Genomic DNA, 25,032 nt, shown 5'->3' with positions numbered 1-25,032 from the left:
CAGGCCAGGGCGTGATCCTGGAGTCCGGGGATCGAGTCCCACGTCGAGCTCCTTGCATGGAGCATGCTTCTCCCTCTGCCTGTGTCTCTGCCTTGCACTCTCTCTCATGAATAAATAAATAAAATCTTAAAAAAAACACTCCATTAAAGGACACTATCAAGAGTGAAAAGACAATGAATTTTATTATTACTTTCTTTTTTAGAGAGGAAGAATTTTAAGCAGGCTCCACATCCAGCATGGATCAAACACAGGGCTTGATCTCACAACCCCAAGATCACGACCTGAGCTAAAATCAGGAGTTGGAAGCTTAACCAACTGAGCCATCTAGATACCCCTCATATTACTATTCACTTATTTTAAGATTTTATTTATTTATTCATGAGAGACACAGAGAGAGGCAGAGACACAGGGAGAGAAGCAGGCTCCATGCAGATAGCCCAATGTGGTACTCGATCCTGGGACTCCAGGATCACGCCCTGGGCTGAAGGCAGATGCTTAACCGCTCAGCCACCTAGGCGTCCCTCATATGACTATTTAGTATATGTGCTGCCGAAGCGAGCACTCATATGACTATTTAAATGAGGTACCCAGAACTGGCAAATTCAGAGACAGGAAGTAGATTAGAGGTAACCAAGGACTGGAGGAGGGAAAATGGGGAGTTATTGCTCAATGGATGGAGTTTCTGGGATGACAAAAAGTTCTGGATATAGACAATGGTGACAGTTACCACAACATTCTTAATGAACTTAATGCCACTTAAAAATGGGTTAAAATAGTAAAATTTGTTATGTATATTTTACCAACATTAAAAAATAAAATAATGAGGGCAACTGGGTGGCTCAGCCAGTAAAGCATCTGCCTTCGGCTCAGGTCATGACCCCAGGGTCCCAGAATCATGTCCTGCATGGGGCTCCCTGGTCAGCGGGGAGTCAGCTTCTCCCTCTGCTCCTCCCCTCTGCTTGCACATGCATTCTCTCTCAAATACATAAAATCTTTAAAATAATGATGTAGCTCTATATTACTGATATGAAGCCATCTCCAAAATACACTGCTAAATGAAACATGATGCAGAACAAAAGGATAAGGAATGGAATATTGCTAAATACAAATTTGTAAATGTCCAGGACAGCTCAGAAAGCTATAAACTAGTTAAAGGTGATTGCCTTTAGCGAACCAGATGCCTGGAGGACTGATTGCAGGGGAGGGGGGAGACTTATTTTTCACCACCTTCCATACCTTTTGAATTTTGTGCTATGTATGTATATTACACCTCGCTTTTTTTTTTTTTTTTTTTTTTTAAATTAACAAAAGGTATTGGTTGTTCAAAGTCACAGTCCAGTATAGATTACTGCCACGGGGTGGCACTAAAGATACAAAAGAGGTGAGTTATGACTGCAATGTAATCTCCTGTTTCAGTCCTTTTGCCTGACTCTCTCAGTGAATGGTGTCCACAAATGAAAGCAAGCCCAGAAGTAGTTCACGACAGATGTAGATGTTCCCTAGAAAACAAGGTCATTCTCTGTGTCCCCACAGCACTCAGTACAGAACCTGAACAGCTTTTCTTACACAGTTCCATAGTCAGCTGATTACAGACCCATTTCTACCCTAACAGACTAAGCTACTTGAGGGTAGAAGGTCTAATATATTTACCATCTTGATGCTTGGTACACAGTAGGCAATGTTTGTAGTAAGAAAAAAATGAGTAAGTGCTTAGACTATGGCTATATATTTGATTTCTTACCTTGTACACAGGTAAGAGTGATTTTGTTCAGTGAATTTTAATTATAGAAGTTTAAAGTTTTAAAGGTTTCTCAACACACTGCCTGTTACCTGGATGTGACTGCTGGCTTCATGCTGTTTGCTAAATGCCAGTGAGCTGAGAATATAAAAGAGTTTTCGTATCTGCTGAGGGGACATATTATCCAGATAATCTAAAATGCCCTATGAGAAAAAAAAATTAGGTTAGCAACTAATATTTTCTTCTTGTAAATAAGAAAATTAAAATCCTTAGAACAGGCATAAAAGGCATCCAGATAATCACAAAAACTCAAGTTCTCTCAAGCTATGCTCAGATCCCAAAGGGTTAGTCAACCTAATGTATCTCCTAGTTTCTCCCTATTCTTCTTCTCCACCCTTCCCTTCTCAGTGAAAATAATACTCTGCAGAAGTTGTATCTCTGACTTTATTCCTTATCATAATATGCCTTCTCAGCTTTCACTCCATGAATTACTTATTCATTCTCTACAGATGTGGAAGAAGTCATAAGGGAAATACTTTTTGACCTTGGGCAAAAACCTCAGCTTTCTCATCCCTACTATGGGGATAACATGACCTACAATTGCCATTCCAAGCCCAGACGTGATTATGTCAACTCCCTGTTAAAAGCTTGTAATAGCTCTCTAGGGCCTATAAAGTTGAAACTCTTTAGCATGGTATTTGAGACCCATCATAATCTGACACTGTCCTATGTCAGTGGGACAGCCTCACCTCCCACCAACCCTCACAATATGTCCCATTTGCCAACCATGCTAGTCTACTTGTCATCCTTGAGGTATTTCATGGACCTGGGTGCCAATAAGCTTGTTTAAACTGTCTTCTGCCTAGATGCACTTCCTTTTTCTCTTACCGAATCATGCCCAAACTTCAAAAATCACTCAAATCTAGTCTTTGAAGAAGTACTCAGTTTCCAAGGCCAAATTATTTACTCTGGTGTATTTATAGCACTTTATCTTTCTCAAAATTTCTCATGTTGTATTTACAGTGACTTGTTTATATGTTTCGCTATCACCAAAGGCAAGAACTAAGTTTTATATACAGAACACCCGGAGTAGAGCCTGCACATAGGTACAAAGAAGTATTTTCTGAATGCATTAATACATACATAAATGAGTTATTCTTTTTCTATTATTTGTCCATTACTTCACCTCCTTCCCACCCTCTCCTACCAATTATAGTGCTCAGTATCTAGAATAGGAATTAAATTGCTGCTAATTAATGGATGCCAGATATCCCTCAGATACATGCAAGAAAGAAAACGGACTCAATATATGTCATCAGAGGGACAGATACCTTCACAAAGACAGCATTCAGCCTCATAGCAGATGGGTTTAGAACTACCAACTCTAGTAGGGCATCCAACGCAGTATCAACTTCAGCTTCATTCCCACTGCAGATATGGGTCACCAGGGCACCAACCACTTCCTATACCATAAAGAGTCAATAGAATAGTGTGAATAAAAATATGACATGGCCATCTTAAAAGGGTTAATGCTTGAGACCATTCCAATCTCAGCTTGGTTAAAATCCCAACCTGCCCTATGCCATTGTCTATTTATTTTTCATTAATGTTGGATTCAGGAGGTTGAGGATTATGCCAACCTAACTACATGACATCCATTCTTGACTTATTTCCTAAGATTTATCAGTGAGCACTATCTAAGCCCTCCTGATCTTCCTTCCCTAGCATGTCTTTCTTTTTCATATACATTAAATAGTACTTTTAAGCTATGGCTGTACTTATTCTGTTTAAAATTTACTAAAAAGATGGAGCTCAAAGTGCCTGGCTGGTTCAGCTAGAAGGTGTAACTTTTGATCTTGCAGTTGTGGGTTCAAGCGCCATGTTGGGTGTAGAGATTACTTAAAAATAAAATCTTAAAGAAAAAAGATGCAACTCAAGAAGTTAAAGGTTTTTACAGGCTAGACTTCTATGTTTCAAGCAAACATGAGCCATGACAGTATCTCTAAGACATTAAGATGGTTCAAAAAAATACCTTGTATGCCATTCCCCCTTTCCATTATACTGCTGCTCCATACTGAGCCACATGGTTTTCTCAACTGCAGAAGCTAGCTCATGCTAGCTGAATTTATTGCTCTGCTTTATTTTTATTGCTCTGTTTAAATCTTTTATTTTCCACAAGTACAGCCCTCCCTCTCTGGATATGTGCTATTAAATTTTGTCTTATATTCATGGGTTTTGGGTCACATCCTCAGACATTTCTCTTTCATTTGTTTTTCACAATTTTTTCTAGTGAACTGGCAGCTGATCATTTGCAGTTAAATTTTAATAATGCTCTCTTCCTGTATACTCTGAAAACTGCCCAATAACCCCAGCCCTCTCAGCCATGCTTTTCCTTTTTGTAAAATTTTTTATTTAAATTCAATTTGCCAACATAGGGCAGCCCGGGTGGCTCCCCGGTTTAGCACCTGCCTTCAGCCCAGGTCCTGATCCTGGAGACCTGGGAACAAGTCCCACATCAGGCTCCCTGCATGGAGCCTGCTTCTCCCTCTGCCTGTGTCTCTGTCTATCTCTCTCTGTGTCTCTCATGAATAAATAAATAAAATCTTTAAAAAGAAAAAAAAAAAATTTGCCAACATATAGTATAACACCCAGTGCTCATCCCATCAAGTGCCTTTCCTTAGTGCCCGTCACCCAGTTAACCCAGGTGGGAACATGCCTTCCCTTCCGCAACCCTTTGTTTCCCAGAGTTAGGAGTCTCTCATGGTTTGTCATCCTAATTTTTCCCCACTCAGTTTCTCTCCTTTCCCTTATAATCCCTTTCACTATTTCTTATATTCCACACATGAGTGAAATCTTATGATTGTGCTTCTCCAATTGACTTATTTCACTCAGCATATAATACCCTCCAGTTCCATCCACATCGAAGCAAATGGTATTTGTCCTTTCCGATGGCTAATATTCCATTGTGTGTGTGTATACATATATACATACGTATATATACCACATCTTCTTTACCCCCATGGTTTATTTAAATAGACTGGATGTGGACCTTCATATTAAATTCAGAGAATTTTAGAGCTCCAAAATGCAGTGTTAGATCCTCCAATCCAGTCTCCTCATCTTACTTAGACTAAGAATAGAACTAAGTTTTCCCAACTTCCAGTTCAAGAGTTCTTTTTGCTTAAATGCTTTCCAGTTAAAAAGAAATAAACATATAATATGCAAGTCACTTGGAATTTCATTTCTTCCTGTTCCCTCCCTTCCAAAATAAATATTTCAACATACCTGCTGACAGTAAGTGTCAAAAAATTTAAATGCATATTTGTATAGGAGACTGCCAAACAAAATGATACTCTGGTCTAGGGAGTGCAACAAACTCTGAGCCAGTGACAGAATGGATGGACAAATATCCTTAAGGACCTTGATGGGGAAAAGAGAAGAGAAAATAAAGCTGTGTGAGGAATTTAGTTATTACAGAACCAAGACTTGCTAATAGCCCTTTTAGGATGTCAGAGTTCTTCTCACCAACTCTCGTTTTAACTTAAGGAAAATTAAATCTTTGTTTTACTCAAAATTGCCCTTCATAATTCTGAGTTTTCTCTCAGGATCAGTGGGATTTGATGTATGGATAAGAAGTGACCAGGAAGGTCAAAGAACTTATAAATTATAAGCCTGGTAGTATCCTTCCTATCTGCCCAGTTGGGACTAGAATCCAGATCTTCTAAATCCCAATTTCCTCACTCAGTCATACTGTCTTCCCGGGGATATTTGAAATCAATCTATAAGGTTCAACACTAGTTAAATTGATTTCTCTTTAGATCAAAAAGAGAACTGATTATGTCTAAGCAATAAGGCAGAAGATGGACATTAATGGACTCAAAGTAAATAACCAGTTTAAAGTCTAGCTTCTTTACTGATACCGTCACAATAAAGAAAATCTTAAATCCTGAATTGGGTATAATGCTTTGCTTAGGAAAATTCAATAAAAAAATTATATATGGGGTTCCTGGGTAGCACAGTTGGTTAGGTGTCTGACTCCTGGGTTTTGGCTCTGGTCGTGATCTCAGGATTGTGAGGTCGAACCAATCAGGCTCCACACTCAGTAAAATCTGCTTGGATTTCTCTCTCCCTCTACCCCTCCCCTCTCTCTAAAATAAGTAAATCTTTAAAAAAAAAATTATATATGGTTTCTGCCTTCTGGAAAATTATAGCCCAAAACACGTATCATTGCCAGAAATAAGCACAGAAAGGATTATAATATAAAAGAATACAAACATTAAATTCATTCCTAAATATAAAACCTTAAGACCCAACTGTATATTTTCATTGGCTCCTAAGCCAAGCCCCCTAAACCACTGGTTATCCAGTTTCCTAAGAAGGTACATGCTGTTAATAATCTGAAAATTCACCGGGAAACACCATTCCTAGTTTATACAACTCTAATTTAAATGGTTTACATTCGGGATCCCTGGGTGGCGCAGTGGTTTGGCGCCTGCCTTTGGCCCAGGGCACGATCCCAGAGACCCGGGATCGAATCCCACATCGGGCTCCCAGTGCATGGAGCCTGCTTCTCCCTCTGCCTGTGTCTCTGCCCCTCCCTCTCTCTCTCTATCATAAATAAATAAAAATTTAAAAAAAATTTTTTTAATGGTTTACATTTCAACAGAAATAATCACCCAAGAGTCACAGTACTGAATGGGCAAATACGGATGGTTTAATAGATGCATAATTATGTCTCTATTTGCATTCTTCTGGTCCTGTTATGCTCAGGGTTTTTAAAAACTGCTTAGAACAGGATAAAGAAAAAAAAGAACAGGATAAAGAAGGCAAGTTTATCAAAGCTGCAGATCACAGAGAGCTAGATAATGAAAATGATTAATGCAAAGTTAAGATTTCAAAATCTCAATGCACTTGAACAATGGGCTGAAACTAACAAGAAAAAAATCTTTATATGGGAGCTGTAAAGCCTTCCATTTTAAGTAAAAAATCAAGTTATTTAAGTACGTAATTAGAAGACCTAAACTAAAACATTTCCTATAAAAAATAATTTGGGGCTTGAGTTTAATCAGTTTAACATCAACAAACTTTTTTTTTAGATTTATTTATTTATTTTTATTTATGATAGACACAGAGAGAGAGAGAAAGAGGCAGAGACACAGGAGGAGGGAGAAGCAGGCTCCCACCAGGAGCCCGACGTGGGACTCGATCCCGGGACTCCAGGATCGCACCCTGGGCCAAAGGCAGGCACCAAACCGCTGAGGCACCCAGGGATCCCCAACATCAACAAATTTTGTCACCTTTCATCTAATAGGTTGGTTTTATTAACATCATAATGTCTCAGTCAAGTTAAGAAATAATCCTGTTATGAAGTATATTGAGCTTTTCGAAAATCAATATCCAGCACAGGAGGTATTGTCAAGATTCCCACACTAGGTAAGAAAGGTTAAAAATAACTTCTCTAGGGGCCTCCTGGGTGGCTTAGTGGTTGAGCGTCTGCCTTTGGCTTGGGGCATGATCCTGGGGTCCTGGGATCCACTACTGCAATGGGCTCCATGCAGAGAGCCTGCTTCTCTCTCTGCCTATGTCTCTGCCTCTCTCTCTGTGACTCTCGTGAATAAATAAATAAAATCTGGGGATCCCTGGGTGGCTCAGCGGTTTAGAGCCTGCCTTCCGCCCAGGGCATGATCCTGGAGTCCCGGGATCGAGTCCCACATCAGGCTCCCTGCATGGAGCCTGCCCCTCTCTCTGTCACTCTCATGAATAAATAAATAAAATATTTTTTAAAAATTAAATAAATAAATAAATAAATAAAATCTTTCCAAATAAAAAATGACTTCTCTGTAACTTTCAGACTAATGTTGTCTGATTCTCTGACACTTACCAAGTAATGAATATAGAATGTACTCTGTAGAAGCTCTTCTTGAAAGCAGCCTGATCGAATCTTATTTCTTAGCACTCTCTCAATGTACTTCTTTGTCTGAGTGTTTGTGCTATAGATGATGAGAAGCATTGCCAAGTCAAAAGTCTATTGTTAACAAATATGACAAAAGAGAAATAGTTTAATAAACCAGTACATTTATTTCCATGAAATAGCAGCTCACAACTTTTTCCCATGAAGACACAGTAAGAGTGATCCTCATTTGCTCAACATACTCCCATGGCAGTATCTACATTTTTTTTTTCTTTTTCACAAAACCCACAAATGTTTACCAGAAAAATAAAGTGCTACAACTATTAACCACTGGTATCTCTTATGAAAACATTGGAATATAAGTTGAAGTGATGTTATTACAGAAATAACTTTGAATATCCTCACATTTATTAAAGAAAAATCACTGGCCAACCTCAGTATATATTCCTATTCCATTATTATTAGGAAAACTACTTTCTGAAAAGTTGGAGAGACTGTAAATGTGTTCAATATGAAAAAAATTGATAGTCATTTTCAGATTATACAGCCTCTAAAAAGAATAAGCTAGACTATATATACATGTATTAATACATACATATTTTTTAAAGATTTTATTTATTTGACAGAGAGAGAGAGAGAGAGAGAGCGAGTGCGCGCGCATGCGTGACCAGGGGGAATGGCAGGCAGAGGGAGAGGGAGAAGCAGACTCCCCACTAAGCAGGGAGCCTGATGTACAGCTCAATCCCAGGACCCTGAAATCATGACCTGAGCCGAAGGCAGATGCATTACCATCTGAGCCACTCAGATGCCCCAACTAGATTATATTTTTTGACATTCATGACATTGTGAAGTTAAAAAAAAAGCAACCTGCAAGACAATAATAGTAAGATTTTATTTTTGTAAAAATATACAAACATAAATATGTGTAAGTGTAAGAGTAAGCATGCCTGCATTAATACACACATACAGCTTATATACGAATAGGAAAAAATCTAGAACAATCATCCATGAAGAATGGAACAGAGAGCAAAGGGAAACTTTAACGTTTTTAGACTCCTTGTGGGATTTTTTTTTCTCCCTAATTAGCTTGTATCAACTATGTTTTTTTTTTTTTCAACTATGTTTTAAAAAAAAAGGTTAAGGGATCCCTGGGTGGCGCAGCGGTTTGGCGCCTACCTTTGGCCCAGGGCGTGATCCTGGAGACCCGGGATCGAATCCCACATCGGGCTCCCGGTGCATGGAGCCTGCTTCTCCCTCTGCCTATGTCTCTGCCTCCTCTCTCTCTCTGTGACTATCATAAATAAATTAAAAAAAAAAAAAAAAAAAAAAAAAAGGTTAAAAGTGTCAACCAGGACAAAAAAAAAATTATTCAGAACTAATACAATTCAAGAGCAAACACTAAACAATCAAATTAAAACATGGATCAAGTACTTTTTAAAATTTTCCTATTTTAAAAGAGCAAGCATGAGTTGGGTGGGGGGAGAAGGAGAGAGAGAATCATAAGCAGACTCTATGCCCAGGGCAGACCCTGATGTGGGGCTCAATCTCAAGACCTTGAGATCATGACCTGAGCCAAAATCAAGAGTCAGCTGCTTAACTGACTGAGCCACCAGGTGTCCCTGGGCCGAGGATCTAAACAGAAATTTTCTAAAAACATACTAACGGACAACAGACACATGAAAAGATGCTAATTATCAAGGAAATACAAATCACAACCACAATGAGATCTCATCTCACACTTGTCAGAATGGCAATCATTAAAAAGACAAGAGACATGGGATACCTAGGTGGCTCAATGGTTGAGCATCTGCCTTCGTTTGGCTCAGGGCGTGATCCTGGGGCCTGGGGATCGAGTCCTGAATCAGACTCCCTGTGAGGAACCTGCTTCTTCCTATGCCTATGTCTCTGCCTCTCTCTCTGTCTCTCATAAATAAATGAACTCTTAAAAAAAATAAAAAGAAAGAAAGAAAAAAAGACAAGAGACAACAAGTGCTGGTCAGGATGTAGAGAAAGGGAATCCTTGTGCACTGTTGGTGGAATGTGAATTGGTGCACCCACTATTGAAAACAGTACGGAGGGGATCCCTGGGTGGCACAGCGGTTTGGCGCCTGCCTTTGGCCCAGGGCGCGATCCTGGAGACCCGGGATCGAATCCCACGTCGGGCTCCCGGTGCATGGAGCCTGCTTCTCCCTCTGCCTGTGTCTCTGCCTCTCTCTCTCTCTCTCTCTCTCTCTCTCTATCATAAATAAATAAAAATTTAAAAAAAAAAAAAAAAAAAAAAGAAAACAGTACGGAGGTTCCTCAAAAAATTAAAAATAGAAATATCCACATCTGGATATTTAAAAAATACTAATTCGACAAAAACATTGCACTCCTATGATCCCTGCACATTATTTATAATAGCCAAGACATGGAGGCAACCTAAGTGAAAAGAAAATGTAGTAAGTACACAGATACACAAACACACACATTGGAATATTATTCAGCCATAAAAGAATCAAATCTTGCCATTTGCAACAATATGGGCAGATCTTGAGGACATTCTGGTAAGTCAAATGTCAAAAAAAATCAGAATACACAATTATATTTATAATAATTAAAATGTGTAAAAACAGGTAAAATAGGTATATAGGTGACCAAAGGTCATACAAAAATTTTAAAAATTCTGTTAGGTTATTCTGATCCATCCTCTACAAAAAAACCGAGGTTTTCATTGCTTTATTCAATACCATAAATGCTTTTAAAATAGTCACCCAACAATTTGGATAATCTAACAAAACCCCAAAACAAAACAGATTCCAAATAAGAAAAGTCCTTAATGGGAACCAATTAGTATGTAAGAAACTCAGTCATCTGGTTTCTTCACAGAAGAAAAAATTTCCATAATTAAGACAGATTTGGTACCACTGCCTTGACAGTGAATGGATGGACTATTTGGTTCGCTCTAGTCAAGTTGACATGGGCAAAGGAAAGTAAAACATGGAATGCCATGATCTTGACAATTCCATTTGGTGGAAGGAAGAGTAATCAGAAAGATACAGGGACCTGACTCATGCCCCAAGTGACTCCTGTCTTCATCTATGGGAACTTTGCTTCTTGGGACTGCAACTCGCTGTGCTTGTTTGGAATGTTAATATTTCCCCTTACCAATAGCTTGGGTTTATTTTATTGCCAAAATGAGTAGGAAAGACCATCTGGCAAGTCATCCCCTCAGATCATCTTCCCCAGACAGCTAACGTTTATTAGAGCAGCTACAGAAGGCACAGAAGGGATGACTAGAGAAAGTAAGAGAAAAGAAGGAAAGCTAGCCGATATAATTAATTTTAAGTCTGCATTACTTAAAATGTATACTACATTTACATTACCTTGTGTTCAGACACTGAGGCAGTGCTTTCAATTGCCTAAAAAAACAAGGGTCACAAAAATATTACAACACCTAAGTAAAACACGTTTCACCTTATTCAGCATGCCGTTCTCTAGAGAACCGATCTGCCCATGTGGCAACCATCATCTATCATTTCTACTTGACTAACTTTTAATACTTTTGTATCCACCCACCTTTACTTACATATCCTGTCACCAGTTGCCACTTACTTCTTCCTTAATGTTCAAAGTCAAAAAGACTTCACTCACCTTAATCCAGGCTTCTGAAATGATTTTCTCATATCTAACAGCTGACTTTATTACATCGAAAAGAAGAATAACACAGTCCTGACCGCTGTTTTCTTGATTTCCTGAAGAACTACAAGTAGCAGAGGGAGAAAAAATCATTCTTCCACCTACCAAAGAGGAACCTATAAAATCTGGATTCCCGTTTACTAGCCAAGTGTCTGTCCCAAGGCACAACTTCATGTGTAAACTGCCTAATAAACCTATACTATTATCTACCTCGGATTGATCTGAATAGCCAGGAGACTACATCCAACCTGCCCATGTTTATACATACACACATATTACATGTACCACATGCATATGATTTGAAACTGTACAGTAGTACATGCAAATAATATTACTACCATTATTTATAGTGGCAAATATTAAGATCTACTGTCCTGGCTTCAGGATAAATGTCAGAAAACTTTCCTTGCCTATGTGAGAAAAAGGGTGGAAACTGTTGATGACATTACTATACCTTTGTCGTCCTTTATTTTTCAACTTGCTTTGGGAAGCCTGCAACCGTGATGGCAAAATACAATGCTGCAGATCCAACTTCTCCCGAAGTTCAGAAATTACCTGTGGAAAATAAATATTAAGCTATGTGTTCTGCTCATTCATAGTGCATATGCAAAGTCCATTCTTCCAATAGAATCATAACAATCTCCTGAAAGATTAAGAAGAATCACTAAATGTTAGACAAGGCATTTTTTTTTTTTTAATTTTATTTTTAAATAATCTCTACACCCAACATGGGGCTCAAACTCACAACTCTGAGATCAGGAGTCACATGCTCTACTGACTGAGCTAGCCAAGTGCCCCTAGACAAGGCATTTTAAAAAGGAGAGTTGATGAAAATATCTAATGCAAGGATAGTACATCAAGCCCTTCAAAATTCCAGAATTCCTTGAAGTTTTACACTGAAATAGCAAATATAACATATAGTAGCTTATATAACAATAAATCTGGCTAGTTCCATTCTATCCCCTGAATACTATTTGGATTAATCACCGTTATCAACTAGTTTGGGCACAGAGAAGAGAAATTAGAAACCATAAATTTAAATAATGTATCTTCATCTAGGTAAGTCTCTTTTCCATTACTGATTTTCACAAGGGCACCACTGCTACATTCTGCATTCCTAAGGATCTAGCACCTTACTAGTGTTGTTGAGAAATAAAACAGTACCTCAAGTGCATCTGTGGCTGTTACAGAATGAAGAATGAACTTGATTATCACAGGTAAATCATCCAATTTGACAGATAACAGCTTACTCATCACCAATTGGCGGACCTAAACATAAAAAGCACAAAAACCTTAAATATTTTTATGTTAATACCTCAACCCCGTTAGGTAAATTAGAAAACTTACTTCTCTCAGTTTTCTCACTTGTAATTTAGGAAGAAAAACACTTTGTTATATTTTTATTTTATTCCAAATTACAAGTTTTCAATGGTTAATGCCACAGTTTAAAAACAGGTGATAAATGTAAAAGTGCTATCATCTTACAATTTAGAGCCTGAATTTTCCACTGGCTGGAGGAAGACATGTAAAATTGTTATTCCTATGAAGAGCAGTGTGTAAATATTATGCAAGATAGAGATATCCACTAAAACTTACTGCCTTGAAACAGAGCAGCGAATCCATCATACTATGGCATATGAAGTTCATCAAAAAGGGAAAAAGAGATGAAATGACATTCAATATTGTTTCAAAATTAAACTTTTATATGCAACTGCTTCAAAGCAATGGCTGACACTGGATCTGGGAGGTAAGAAAGCTAGCTCTGTTTCTGGAGAGGAGAGTCCTTCCTACCTGAGTCAGGAGCTTCGGGTCAAGTCGGAGGCTGGAAAGGACATCCAGGATAGGGACAGTGAGTAGAGTATTCTCCATTAAAAGCTCACTGTGAATGATGGAAAAAGAGAAAAGCTGTGCAACTTTTAATAGAGCTGGGCAGATTATTACTTGGAAAATCACTCAGAGTACAGGAAGAAAGGACATACTCAGTTCCCACTGAATTTTCTTATAGTATATTTCATTCAAAATTGTTTTGATTAAAAAAAAAAAAATACATGCTCAGGGCGCCTGGGTGGCTCACTTGGCATCTGGGTGGCATCTGATTTGGGCTCTGGTCATGATCCCAGGGTCCTGGGATGGAGCCCAGTGGCAGGCTCCCCGCTCAGCAGGAAGTCAGCTTCTCCCTTTCCCTTTACCCCTCCCCCAGCTGCTGACTCTCTCAAATAAATAAAATCTTTTTAAAAAATACATGTTCATTATAGAAAAATCAAACAACAGAGTAGAAAGAAGCAGCCCTTCCTCACCATCTCCACTACCCAGAGGTAACCAATACTGAGTTGGGCACATATCCTTCCTGAGAAAAGGAAAAAGAAAACCTACAACAATTACAATGAACTATGAGAAGTATGACAGATGTACATGAAGGGCATTACAGGAGCACAGAGTAAAGTGATGGTTTCGAAGAAAAGGCTATGCAAAAGTACAAGCTGGAATTAAGCAGGCAAAGTAGATGGTACAGTACTGCAGGTACAGTGCTATACCCAGAGGGAGCATCCTGCCCAAAAGCACAAAAGCAAGAAATCATCGGACATTTTTAGAGGTATCTTTGCAGACAACTAAAGAAAAGGAAGTACTACAAACTGAATTTTTAAAACTACTTTGAAGATAAGCAAGAAATTGCATTAAAACAAAAATCCCATTAAGGAGGGATACCGTTCTCTCTTCTTTAATTACTGTCTTACCAATTACTATTTTTCACATTAATGATAGTAAGCAATGTTTTAGCAATGGGTCTGATGGGTACATCGGAATGAATCACTTAGGGACCAAAGAATGTAGAGGACTGATAAGCTCTACAAATGATTTATATATGCAGTCACAACCGAGGACTCCCTGGGGGGAAGAAATGCTAACGAAACAACTGGATTACATTTAGGTGTCCAAAGACCAAATTTATATGCCTAATCCTAACCCAGACTTCATATTCATGTCTAGTATACTATGTAAAAAAAGTAGATGGGTCTACTCAAAAATATGCTTATTACAAAAACAAATCAAATCCCACACCTAGTCATGGAAGATAGATACTATCCTCTTTTATATAAATAGGAATACATTACCGCTACCATTTTCATTCTGCAGTGTTAAGGCCCCCAGAGTGGGAGCTTACCCACCTGAGTTCCTTCCCTACATCAGCATGCTGGGAATCCCCTAGGATCTCTGGTAGGCTGGTGACAAAGTCATGCTGCAGGTACAGTGGAGCAATACTGATCAGCTGCATGATCTTGGTGGTGAGATCCTATAGTGGAGGAGACCATTAGAATTGTTGCACATTACCCAGAGAAAAACATCCTCCTCACAAAACATAGACCTGGAATTATTTTATGTACAATATGCATTCAGACTCAAAGCCTAAATGAACCAGAAATTGTCACACATGGGATGGTAAACAGAAAACAAGTACAGTGAATGGCATATTATCTAATGAGTCTGTTATATACTTTACTTCATTTAATCTTCACAACTCTATGGAGTCTGTGCGACAGTTTTTTTTTTTTTTTTTAAGTAGACTCCACACTCAACATGGGGCTTAAACTCACAACCCTGAGATCAAGAGTCACATGCTCCACTGACAGCTTAGCAACCAGACAATTCCCATCTTTAACGCATATGAGGATATGCGTTGTCCAAGGATACACAGTAAGTACAATACAATAAATAAATAATACAAAACTCCAGTCCACAGGAGATTCCAAAACTCATGTTCTTCCTAATAAAGATTAAGCCTTGGAATGCCTGACAAAAATTTAAAAAATAATTTAAAGAACTCTGAAGAGAAATACGCCTTACACAGTAGCTCAAAATTGATTCAATTTTACCAAAATGCTTAATAACAAATCACATAATTCCAAAAACTTCCTAAAACTTTTCTCATATGTAATCAAATTAAGCATTTGCAGCATGGTAGTTTGGTCTGGAATCTCAATGCTCTTGAGAAATGAAACATAGTCATCTCTGTACTTTGGAAAGCTACTTAATTTCTTTCCAAATATTTATTTAATAGATATCTAGTCATAGTCATAATTAGAAAAACTTATTTTTTTGAGAAATTTAAAAGGTGAAATATCCATGATTCTCAAATTATGAAACAAAAAAAGCTAATAAATAGAAAAATGTGAATTTTCAGTTTAGAAAAGAAAAAAAAAACCCTATAAATTCCAGAAGTTTGGTTAAGTTTATATAGAAAACAGATTCTAAATCCAAGACACAGGGCAGCCCCGGTGGCCCAGAGGTTTGGCGCCATCTTCAGCCCAGGGTGTGGTCCTGGAGACCCGGGATCGAGTCCCACATCGGGCTCCCTGCATGGAGTCTGCTTCTCCCTCGGCCTGTGTTTCTGCCTCTCTTTCTCTGTGTCTTTCATGAATAAATAAATAAAATCTTAAAAATAAATTTAAAAAAATAAATCCAAGAGACAGAACAAGTTCCAAAGCCTACCTTGCCATCCACAATTCTGTCAAGCCATTTCAGCTGACTGATAATCAGTCTAGGTATATTAAGTCCATCACTGTTCACACTGAAATGTTAGGATAAGAAGACAGAAACTTAGCCTTTCTGACTTACACAACAGCATTAAAAGTGTACAAATCCTTTCAGACATTCAATTAACATTTACTGAACATTTACACATTGCAAGCTGCATTAGACACCCAGATGATACAAGAAAAGCATGATACATGTGTTAAGATGGAAGAAGACACTAAATTGTTAAAAGTGGCTGCATCTGGGGAGGGTTTATAAAGGTTAAGATCTGCAGAGTATTTCTTAATAACAATGAAAACAAAAGACAATAAACTTGAACAAACTGAATGAGAATATTTTTAAAAGGTAGAAAACTAATTACATCAATGTGATAAGTACTGAAAAAAATCAAGCATATAGTACTTTGGAAATATAAAAGGTCAAATTAGACTATATTCTTGAAAATACTGAAAACCATGTATAAATGAAGAAATGCTGGGGGTACCTGAGTGGCTCAATCAGCTGAACATCCAACTCTTGATTTCAGCTGTCATGATCTCATAGGTCTTTTTTTTTAAGATTTATTTATTTATTCATGAGAGACACAGAGATAGAGAGGCAGAGACATAGGCAGAGGGAGAAGCAGGCTCTCCACAGGGAACCTGATGTAGGACTCGATCCCAGATCCCAGCATCACGCCCTGAGCCACCAGGTGTCCCAATGATCTCATAGGTCTTGAGGTCAAGCCCTGCATGTGGCTTCATGCTCAGAGGGGAGTCTGCTTGAATATGCTCTCCCTCTGCCCCTCCTCCCACTCAAGTGCATGCTTGCACACACACATGGGTGTGCACTCTCTCTCAAATAAATAAATCTTAAGAAAAAAAGAAATACTGTTATTATTTCCCCCAAATGACAGCATCTGCCTTCCTCCCAACCTCCTATGTCTAAAGTTTTAGACCACCTCCAATTTCTTTTCTTGAAAGCATTCTGTCTCTGTCCAATTTAACTGCTGAAAAAGACATAAAGCATCTATGCAAGCCATCCAGGAAAAGCACAAATTTGTAAAGCTCTATCTTTAAATGTATTATTACCATATATAAGACCTAGAAAAAAAAAAACACATATTAAAAATGAGAAAGTAAAAATGACCTATAATTCTGTCATCCAGAGGTCCATTATTAATATGCATATGTATCTTTATGTATTAATATGCATATGTATCTTTATGTATGGTGTGTGTGTATATATATATATTTTTTAAAGATTTTATTTATTTGAGAGAGAGAGAAAACACATGCATAGGAGGGAGGGGGGAATGGGAAGAAGAGGAAGAGAGAAAATCCCAAGCAGACTCCAAACTGAGCATGGAGCCCGATGCAGTGCTCAATCTCACGACCCTGAGATCATGATCCAAGCCAAAATCAAGTGTCAGATGCTTAACTGACCGAGCCACCCAGGTGCCCTTGTATTTCTTTTTTAAATAAAATACTGGGCTAAACTATAAATACTAATTTGTAACCCGATCTTTGATTTTTTTCCAATTAATGAGAGGTATTAAAAAGTCCTCTGTATAATTTTTAATGTCCACATAATATTCTATTGCAGGGATATACCTCATTTACTTAACCAATCCCCTAGAGTTAAACATCTCCATTATTATTTTTTGTTAAATAGTAATTGTATTTATTGCTGTTTTCATTTGGTTATTACCTTAGGATATATTAAAGACATGGTTGAACACTAAAGAGTATACAAACTCTAAGGTTTTGATAGACATGACTTACTGCCCTTCAGAATAACTTGAACCAATTGATTAGCAATGTATAAGCATGCCTGTTCATTACACTCAATAAGGGAGATCCTTTGAGAATATAAAAAAAAGTATGTATTGTTTTAAATTTGTATATTTGATTATTAATGAAGATGAACATTGAGAAAAAAATGTTTCATGCTCTTATATTTCTTAATGTGTGTGTGTGAAATAATTTATATTTAGATTTATAGCCAGCTGGACTCAGTTTAGATGATCCCAGTTTTGTTGGCAACATCCAGAGCATCATAGTCAGGAGACAGTCGAACATATGCTTTCTTCTCTCCATCAGGCCTGATCAAGGTGTTGACCTTGGCCACATCAATGTCATAGAGCTTCTTCACAGCCTGTTTGATCTGGTGCTTATTGGCCTTGACGTCCAAAATGAACACAAGTGTGTTGTTGTCTTCTTTTTTCTTCATGGCTAACTCAGTAGTCAGGAGGAATCTGATGATCAAGCTTGTTTCTCCTGGGAACGCTGAGGATATCTGGGCTGCCTTCGGAGACGCAGGGTCTTGGGTTGTCCGAACGTAAGTGACTACGCGACGTGCGGATCTTTTATTTTGTAACTGTGCATGCCTTTCAACACTGCTTTTTTAGCTTTCAAAGCCTTTGCTTTGGCTTTGGAAGGGGCAGGGGCTTCCTTCTTCGCCTTCAGTGCCATGTTCGTGAATGAGATGCTCTCTTGTATTTGTGAATTGTCTATTCATGACCTCTACTGTTCTATTAGGTTGTTCATTTTTTCCAACTTCATTATTTTTTAAAGCAAATTAAAAAAAAAAAAAAAGATAGTACACGTACACTATAAAATTGAAAAGGTAAAGAACAGTATTCATAGAACATCTGATTCCAGGCAATTGACTCCTCTCCTTGGAGACAACCACTATTACCAGTTTATTGTGTACCCTTCTAAGAACATGCAGTCATATAAATAGATGAAATTTCAAAAAAAAAAAAGACACCCCAGTAAAATTTTAGTAGTCACTTATGAATCTGGTGTCATGATCAATATGACTTTCAGAGAAAACAGTGATGCTTCAGAGTAATCTTTTCAGACAGAAATTTAACTGCACAAAGGTAATGTAAGCATTCCAGAATAATTCCACTTACTTTTCAAAAAGAAATTCTGGCAACTTTTCAAATAAGGTTTTGATAATGACAGGCTAAAAAAAAAAGACATGAGTTAGGAGATGGTCTTTAAATACACAACAGAAATACATAATTAATCACAATTTGCTCCAACAAGAGCTCTTCGAGGAAAAGCCCTGCTATAATTGAAATCCTCTTATTTTAAGAATGGCCACTTGAATGCTGCCTATATTTTGAACATAAGCTGAGACTTGTCAATGATGTGTCTTCTAAAATATTACAAAATGATTATGAATGCAGTATGAAAATAATCAGATCAAAAATATTATTATAACAACTGTTAACCCATGAAATGCAGACTTAAAAGATTATCAAATAGTTTGCAAGAGAAGATTTCTCTCCAGAAGAATAAGAGGGCTCTTAAATGTAAGCTAACTAAATTATATTGAAGATTTCCAAAGAAAAAGATGGGATAAGGATATGGGAAGAATAATAATGGGAGAGAGAAAAAGAGAAAAAAATAGACAACAGGGTAAGACAAGACCTTCCATTGTATGTTTTTGGGTTTTTTGTTTTTTGTTTTTTTTTAATATTAGATATAGACTAAGGTGAAGAAGAGGGAGAGTTTTTTTTTTTTCTTTTTTTTATGGTAGTCACACAGAGAGAGAGAGAGGCAGAAGGAGAAGCAGGCTCCATGCAGGGAGCCCGACGTGGGATTCGATCCCGGGTCTCCAGGATCACGCCCTGGGCCAAAGGCAGGCGCCAAACCGCTGCGCCACCCAGGGATCCCTCCAAAAACCCACTGTATGTTTTTATAATTTGAAACATTTAAAACATGTCAGATCATTGTCTATTCAATACATTAAAAGAAAGGAGGAAAAGGGCAAAATAAAAGTTAAAAAAAAGTTAACCGGCAAATAACCCAAACAGGAGATGACATAGATGTGAATATGGCAGAGATATATAAGGTACTCAGAGCACAAGGAAGGAAGCCTTACAAATCAGGAATCAGAGGCTGAGGGAATAAATGAAATTTGAAAAAAAATGTATTGGGCTATAATTAGCTCAGTCCAAAGCCACAGATACTGCCCTACCAGATGTAGGTCAGGATTCCGGCTGTGGTTAACTACTGCAAACCCAAACTCTCCTGTGAACTCTAGTCAACTCTGTGTTCTAGGCATTTAGACTTGGACATATACCACAAATCACATCCATCAAATATTTGCAGAAAAAGTGGCACAGTCTCACCTGTAATATGTCAATTCCCAGAAGCAATTTAATGAGGCTCTTAGAGTAAGATGTGCTCATGCTGAAAAAAAAAATTTTTGTTTTCTATTTTGTTTTCATTTTAATGTTATTTTTTCATAAAATTGGCTAAATATACATATTTTTTTTAAAGATTTTTATTTATTGATGAGAGACACAGAGAGAGGCAGAAACATAGGCAAAGGGAGAAGCAGGCTTCCTTAGGGGAACCTGATGCAGGACTCAATTCTAGTACCTCGGGACCCTGAGCCAAAGGCAGACACTCAATCACTGAGCTACCCAGGTACCCCTAAATATACAATATTTAGAGAAACTATCCTGTTATATCAAAAATATAGAACATGAAAAGAAGGCTCTTTTTTTTTTTAAGATTTTATTTATTTATCTACCTATTTATTTCAGAGAGAGAGTGAGCATGAGCAGGGGGAGAGACAGAAGGGGAGGGAGAGGGAATCTGAAATAGATCCTGAGCTGAACAGAGTCTTGAGGCAGGGCTCGATCTCACAACTGTGAAATCATGACCCGAGTGGAAAACAGGAGTTGGATGTTCAACTGACTGAGCCACCCAGGCACCTCGAGAAGATGATTCTTAAACAAAGAGAAGTAGAAAGTTAAAATTTGGGATCCCTGGGTGGCGCAGCGGTTTGGCGCCTGCCTTTGGCCCAGGGCGCGATCCTGGAGACCCGGGATCGAGTCCCACGTCGGGCTCCCGGTGCATGGAGCCTGCTTCTCCCTCTGCCTGTGTCTCTGCCTCTCTCTCTCTCTCTCTGTGACTATCATAAATAAATAAAAATTAAAAAAAAAAAAAAAAAAGTTAAAATTCTATCAACAGAGACATATGTCTAGAGACATACTCTAGAAAACACTCTGATTCTTAGTCTTATAACTATAAATTAATAATTTAAAGATAAGGTTAAAACCGAGGAAAATACAGTTATAAAAAGTGCAATTCAAAAAAAGCATTTTCCTCCCACCACCATCTCCCAATCATTAGTATAACAGACTAAACTTTAGGCTTCATGACTTCAAGACTCCATGTTTCCACTCCACACCTGGCTTCCTCATCCTGCAGGCGTTCACAAGACAAAAGGCAGTTCCTGAAACTGTCTTGGTCCTCAATGTGAGACTCCAGGCCACTAACAAATTCTTCTATTATCTTAATGACATTGAAAAAACAAAGGGTAAGATTTTTACTTTAATATTTGCTAAAAATCATTCTAGCCCATTCAATTTTATGCCAGCGTCTTTATATTCCTAATTCCAGAGTACTGCTGGCAAAAGCAAAAAAGTACCAAGAAGAAACACATACTTTGGGATAAGAAGGATGTTTCCTCAGAGTCTGAAAGAGCTTCTTTTGGAAAACAATTTGATCCACAGCTAAGAGGAAGAAAACAGTTGGTCAAAAAAAAAAAAAAAAAAAGAAAAAGAAAAAAAAAAAAGAAAACAGTTGGTCACCAGAGTCTTTAATATCTCCTACCATGGTTTTACTTACCTAAAGATGTAAGTTTCCTATCTTATGAAACCAATAAAGATATTTTCAACCTAATTTCAGAGCCAACTTTTCTAAACCCATGGTAAAACAGATTTAGCTTTGACAAAGGATAGCTACTAAGTGTTCTAAAAAAGATACAGAATAATGGAGTAATCTATGCCCTAAAAGCAGCTTTAAATGGCTTTATAAATTTTCTTCTGAAGTTACTGACACAAGTCTAATTATTCTCTTGAGTATTAATTTATTTTTCCACAAGAAAACACAAATACTTTCATGACATTTTTAATAAAAAAAATTAGAATTACTTTAACATGCATTAATCAGAACCAAAGACTATAAAAAATATTCTTTAAAAAGCAGTATCATTGTCATTTTTGTCTCAAGATTGACAGCGCTCCCATTTTTAATCCTCACTGCCTCTCTATTTCAGAAATCCGTAATTCAGTTCTGAGCCCTGCACTAAACCCAGAGAAAAGATTTAAATTAATATATTACTTAGTTGATTCTGACTCTCTCCTGTTTTAAGAATAACTCCTGATGTTTTAAGAAGCTTTACAAAAACACTATCGTTTTCTTCAACTTCATCGTGAACATGAGATTTCTTTGTCTTCTTGGAAAGCGGTTGCTTCCTGGCTTCTGAAAACAGACAAAATTTTCAAGAATGTGAAAAATAGTAAAGACCAAAAATGTAAACCCTAGAATAACCTTAAAGGGAAAATTGATGGGTTCTTTAAGAATTATATTGGAACTGATGTTGTAGTAAAAATTTCTAACAATGGTCAGCAATAGTGGCTTACAAACAAACAAACCAACAAACGGAATTACTTTTTGCCTATTGCATTTTCATATGAGAATTCAAAATGTGCCACTTTTAACAAAAATAACCATGGAAATGTTTTCCATCCAAATTCTAAAGCAGTCAGGGTGTCTCAAGCTGTTGTCTGCAAACCACTGCACTGAATCATTCAGAAGCTTATTAAAAGCACATTCTTAGATCACATCCCATAGTTATCAATGAAAATCCTGGGGATGGGGCCTGGGCATCTGAATTTTTAAAAAGTTCTCCAGGTAATAATCTTGATGCACATCAAAATGTGAGAACCAATGATCTTGATGTAGGAAAAAAAGAATCAGACAGGTTTTCCTGCATCATGCCTTTGAGCACACATCCCAGATTGGTTTTATCCCAAGGCTTTCAATGCCAAAGAATAAAACATAATAAACAAAAACAAACAGGTACTTGAAATTAAGTAGGATTATTTCCTTTTCTCCCTTAATGATATAACACATTAGAACTCCCTTAACAGAGTAGATGAGTATAATAAATGAAAAAAGACTATCAATCTGTTTTCATCAGAACTCTTAGTGCCTCTGTCAACTACATTCTCATATGGAGCATCTACACTGTTTCTTCACCCTTGGTGTGCTTGCTTTGATATAATGCCTTTCACTATCATACCTTTATCTGTACTATAATTTTAAGATTTTATTTTTAAAAAATCTCTACACCCAACGTAGGGTTCAAACTCACAACCCTGAGATCAAGAGTCACACGCTCCATTGACTGAGCCAGCCAGGCAACCCCATACTATTAATTATTTTTAAGGGAAAAAAAGAGACCATATTTTTTTTTTTTTTTTAAAGGATAGAGACTATGTTGTTCCTTCTGTCTCAGCACCTACATGGTATAAGTGGGTAAGCTTTATAATACTAATTCCTCTTATGGACATGGAGACTGAAGCTCTGAGACTGTGAGCATGCCCAAAGTCATACATAGAATGAGAAGCAGAAACTCAACCCCAAATCTCCTGATACTAGATTCTGTGTGCTCTACCATTAAGCCTTGATGACTCCCAGCACTTGAAAGAAGGTACTTTATCTATCTGCGTGTTACCAGAAATAAAACAACAAACGACTAGATACTTACTGGAGGCATCTTCTGTCAGACTCTCTTTATCCTCTGACTTTGACAACCTTCTCTTGGAAACCATTTTGACCAGAAGCCTTCTGCAATTAAATCACTTTCTAGAGCAAAATCAGAAAATAGAAGTTACCCCCTAGAAGTTAGATAAATTCTGAAAAATTAAAGCCATCACTCAAAGAAAACTACTCTATTCAACACCAAAGTGGTTCTAGTTCTTACACTATCGCTATCTTATCTAACTCCACATGCTGAGAGAATTTCAACTCCTGTATCTGGTCAATACTTCCTTTCAGAACTTGTGTACCTAGTTGCCTCTTTAGCCAGGCCATTTTACTCTCGCTGAAGGATAAACCCAGTTCTCTTTCTGACACTCCAGATCCTTCATCATCTAGCTCCAACCTACCTCTACTTTAACTCATTAATCCAGTATTATGTGTTGGAGACCGCACTAGGTGCTGGAGTTACAACTGTGAACCAGACATGATCCCTGCCCTCAGGGAGTTTATAGTAGAGTAGCAAAGAGTCTTGGGGTAGTTATTTAACCACAGTTATATAAGTGCTCTCCTATAAGAGAGAAGCACAGGGTGCCATGAGGGCTTATAAGGAAATTTAGCCTAGTTGGGGGGTAGGAGAGATAAAGGAAAGCAGGGACAATTTCCCAGGGATAATCTCTTTGAGAAAATGATTTCAAAGCAAGGACTTGGAAGGCTGAAACAGGAGTTAGCCTGTAGAAGATGTAGGAGAAGAGTAGTCCCAGCAGAGAAAAAACTCAACATTGAGCCAGTAAGGAGCCTGTAGAGTTAGAAACTGCAGAGGTAGGGGATGGCGGGAACCACAATAAGGGCCACCTAGTCGCTCTGGTTAACTGGAACATTCCTGGTCTCAGGGCTTTTGCATAAGGTTGATTTCACCTGAAATGCTCTTATCTGCCTGGAAACTACTCCACATCCTTAAAGACACAGTCAAATGTCATCTTCCTTGAAAAACGTTCCTCCTATCCCCAAGGGCGTTTGCCACTCCAGGCCCGGGTTCCATACACTGTACCTAGGACCCCCTGCCCCGTCACACCAGAGGTGAGGCTCCCAGAGAACAGGAACCCCGTTTAGTCTCTTACCTCAGTATCCCCAGTGCCCAGCGTAACATTTCTGAGAATGTTCCCTAAATGAGAATGGCTGACAGGCAGGTAAATACTAATAACAAGAACGATTTTTGAGTACTTTACAGTTAATAACTTCATGTATCACTCACAAGCCTTCTTGAGGTAGGTATCCTTCTTCAGTGGGAGAGCTGGGTTTCAGGCAGTCTGACTCCAGCTGTACTTACTCTTGATCGTAATGACGGCTTCCAACAGTAGTTAACATTTACCGTGTGCCGCGCACCACGCTAAGTGTTTTCTTCGCCCACCGCCTCGTTAAATACTTACAACCATTATCAGCCATTTTACGGACTAAAATTAATGTGAGTCAGGGCCGCAGGACTTAACGTGCACAAGCCCACGACACGGCTCCTTTCCACAGAAGCCTGAAAGACTGGTGGGTGGGACCGACTGTCTCGACCAGGTCGTTCAGGAGGAAGCTGGGAGTAAAAGCCCTTCTCTTTCTGTAATTTGAAC

General features: G+C 38.1%; 1 protein-coding gene across 5 annotated transcripts in view; it reads right to left on the bottom strand.

Annotated features, from left to right (window-relative positions):
- The window catches only part of FANCD2 (FA complementation group D2), a 58,226-nt gene that overhangs the window by 32,968 nt on the left and 226 nt on the right, over nucleotides 1–25,032 (bottom strand). For 4 of the 5 annotated variants that reach the window (XM_041763506.1, XM_041763501.1, XM_041763505.1 and 1 more), the window contains exons 2-18: nucleotides 23,424–23,521; nucleotides 21,992–22,132; nucleotides 21,314–21,381; nucleotides 21,057–21,160; nucleotides 19,987–20,047; nucleotides 18,760–18,812; nucleotides 15,816–15,894; nucleotides 14,495–14,619; nucleotides 13,119–13,206; nucleotides 12,492–12,596; nucleotides 11,782–11,882; nucleotides 11,283–11,391; nucleotides 11,015–11,050; nucleotides 7,620–7,763; nucleotides 5,024–5,158; nucleotides 3,070–3,201; nucleotides 1,831–1,941 (exon numbers count right to left, since the gene is read on the bottom strand). In XM_041763506.1, coding sequence (XP_041619440.1) covers nucleotides 1,831–1,941; nucleotides 3,070–3,201; nucleotides 5,024–5,158; nucleotides 7,620–7,763; nucleotides 11,015–11,050; nucleotides 11,283–11,391; nucleotides 11,782–11,882; nucleotides 12,492–12,596; nucleotides 13,119–13,206; nucleotides 14,495–14,619; nucleotides 15,816–15,894; nucleotides 18,760–18,812; nucleotides 19,987–20,047; nucleotides 21,057–21,160; nucleotides 21,314–21,381; nucleotides 21,992–22,132; nucleotides 23,424–23,487 — 1,656 coding nt within the window. In that variant the 5' untranslated portion in view covers nucleotides 23,488–23,521. Of the gene's footprint in view, nucleotides 1–1,830; nucleotides 1,942–3,069; nucleotides 3,202–5,023; nucleotides 5,159–7,619; nucleotides 7,764–11,014; nucleotides 11,051–11,282; nucleotides 11,392–11,781; nucleotides 11,883–12,491; nucleotides 12,597–13,118; nucleotides 13,207–14,494; nucleotides 14,620–15,815; nucleotides 15,895–18,759; nucleotides 18,813–19,986; nucleotides 20,048–21,056; nucleotides 21,161–21,313; nucleotides 21,382–21,991; nucleotides 22,133–23,423; nucleotides 23,522–24,668; nucleotides 24,825–25,032 lie in introns of those variants that run through there. The other variant, XM_041763503.1, reaches the window with a different exon arrangement.

The sequence above is a fragment of the Vulpes lagopus genome, chromosome 7 (assembly GCF_018345385.1).
Source record: "Vulpes lagopus strain Blue_001 chromosome 7, ASM1834538v1, whole genome shotgun sequence".
NCBI classification, from domain to species: Eukaryota; Metazoa; Chordata; class Mammalia; order Carnivora; family Canidae; genus Vulpes; species Vulpes lagopus.
Note: the sequence above shows the minus strand (reverse complement) of the source record. Positions and strands in the feature narration are given on the sequence as shown.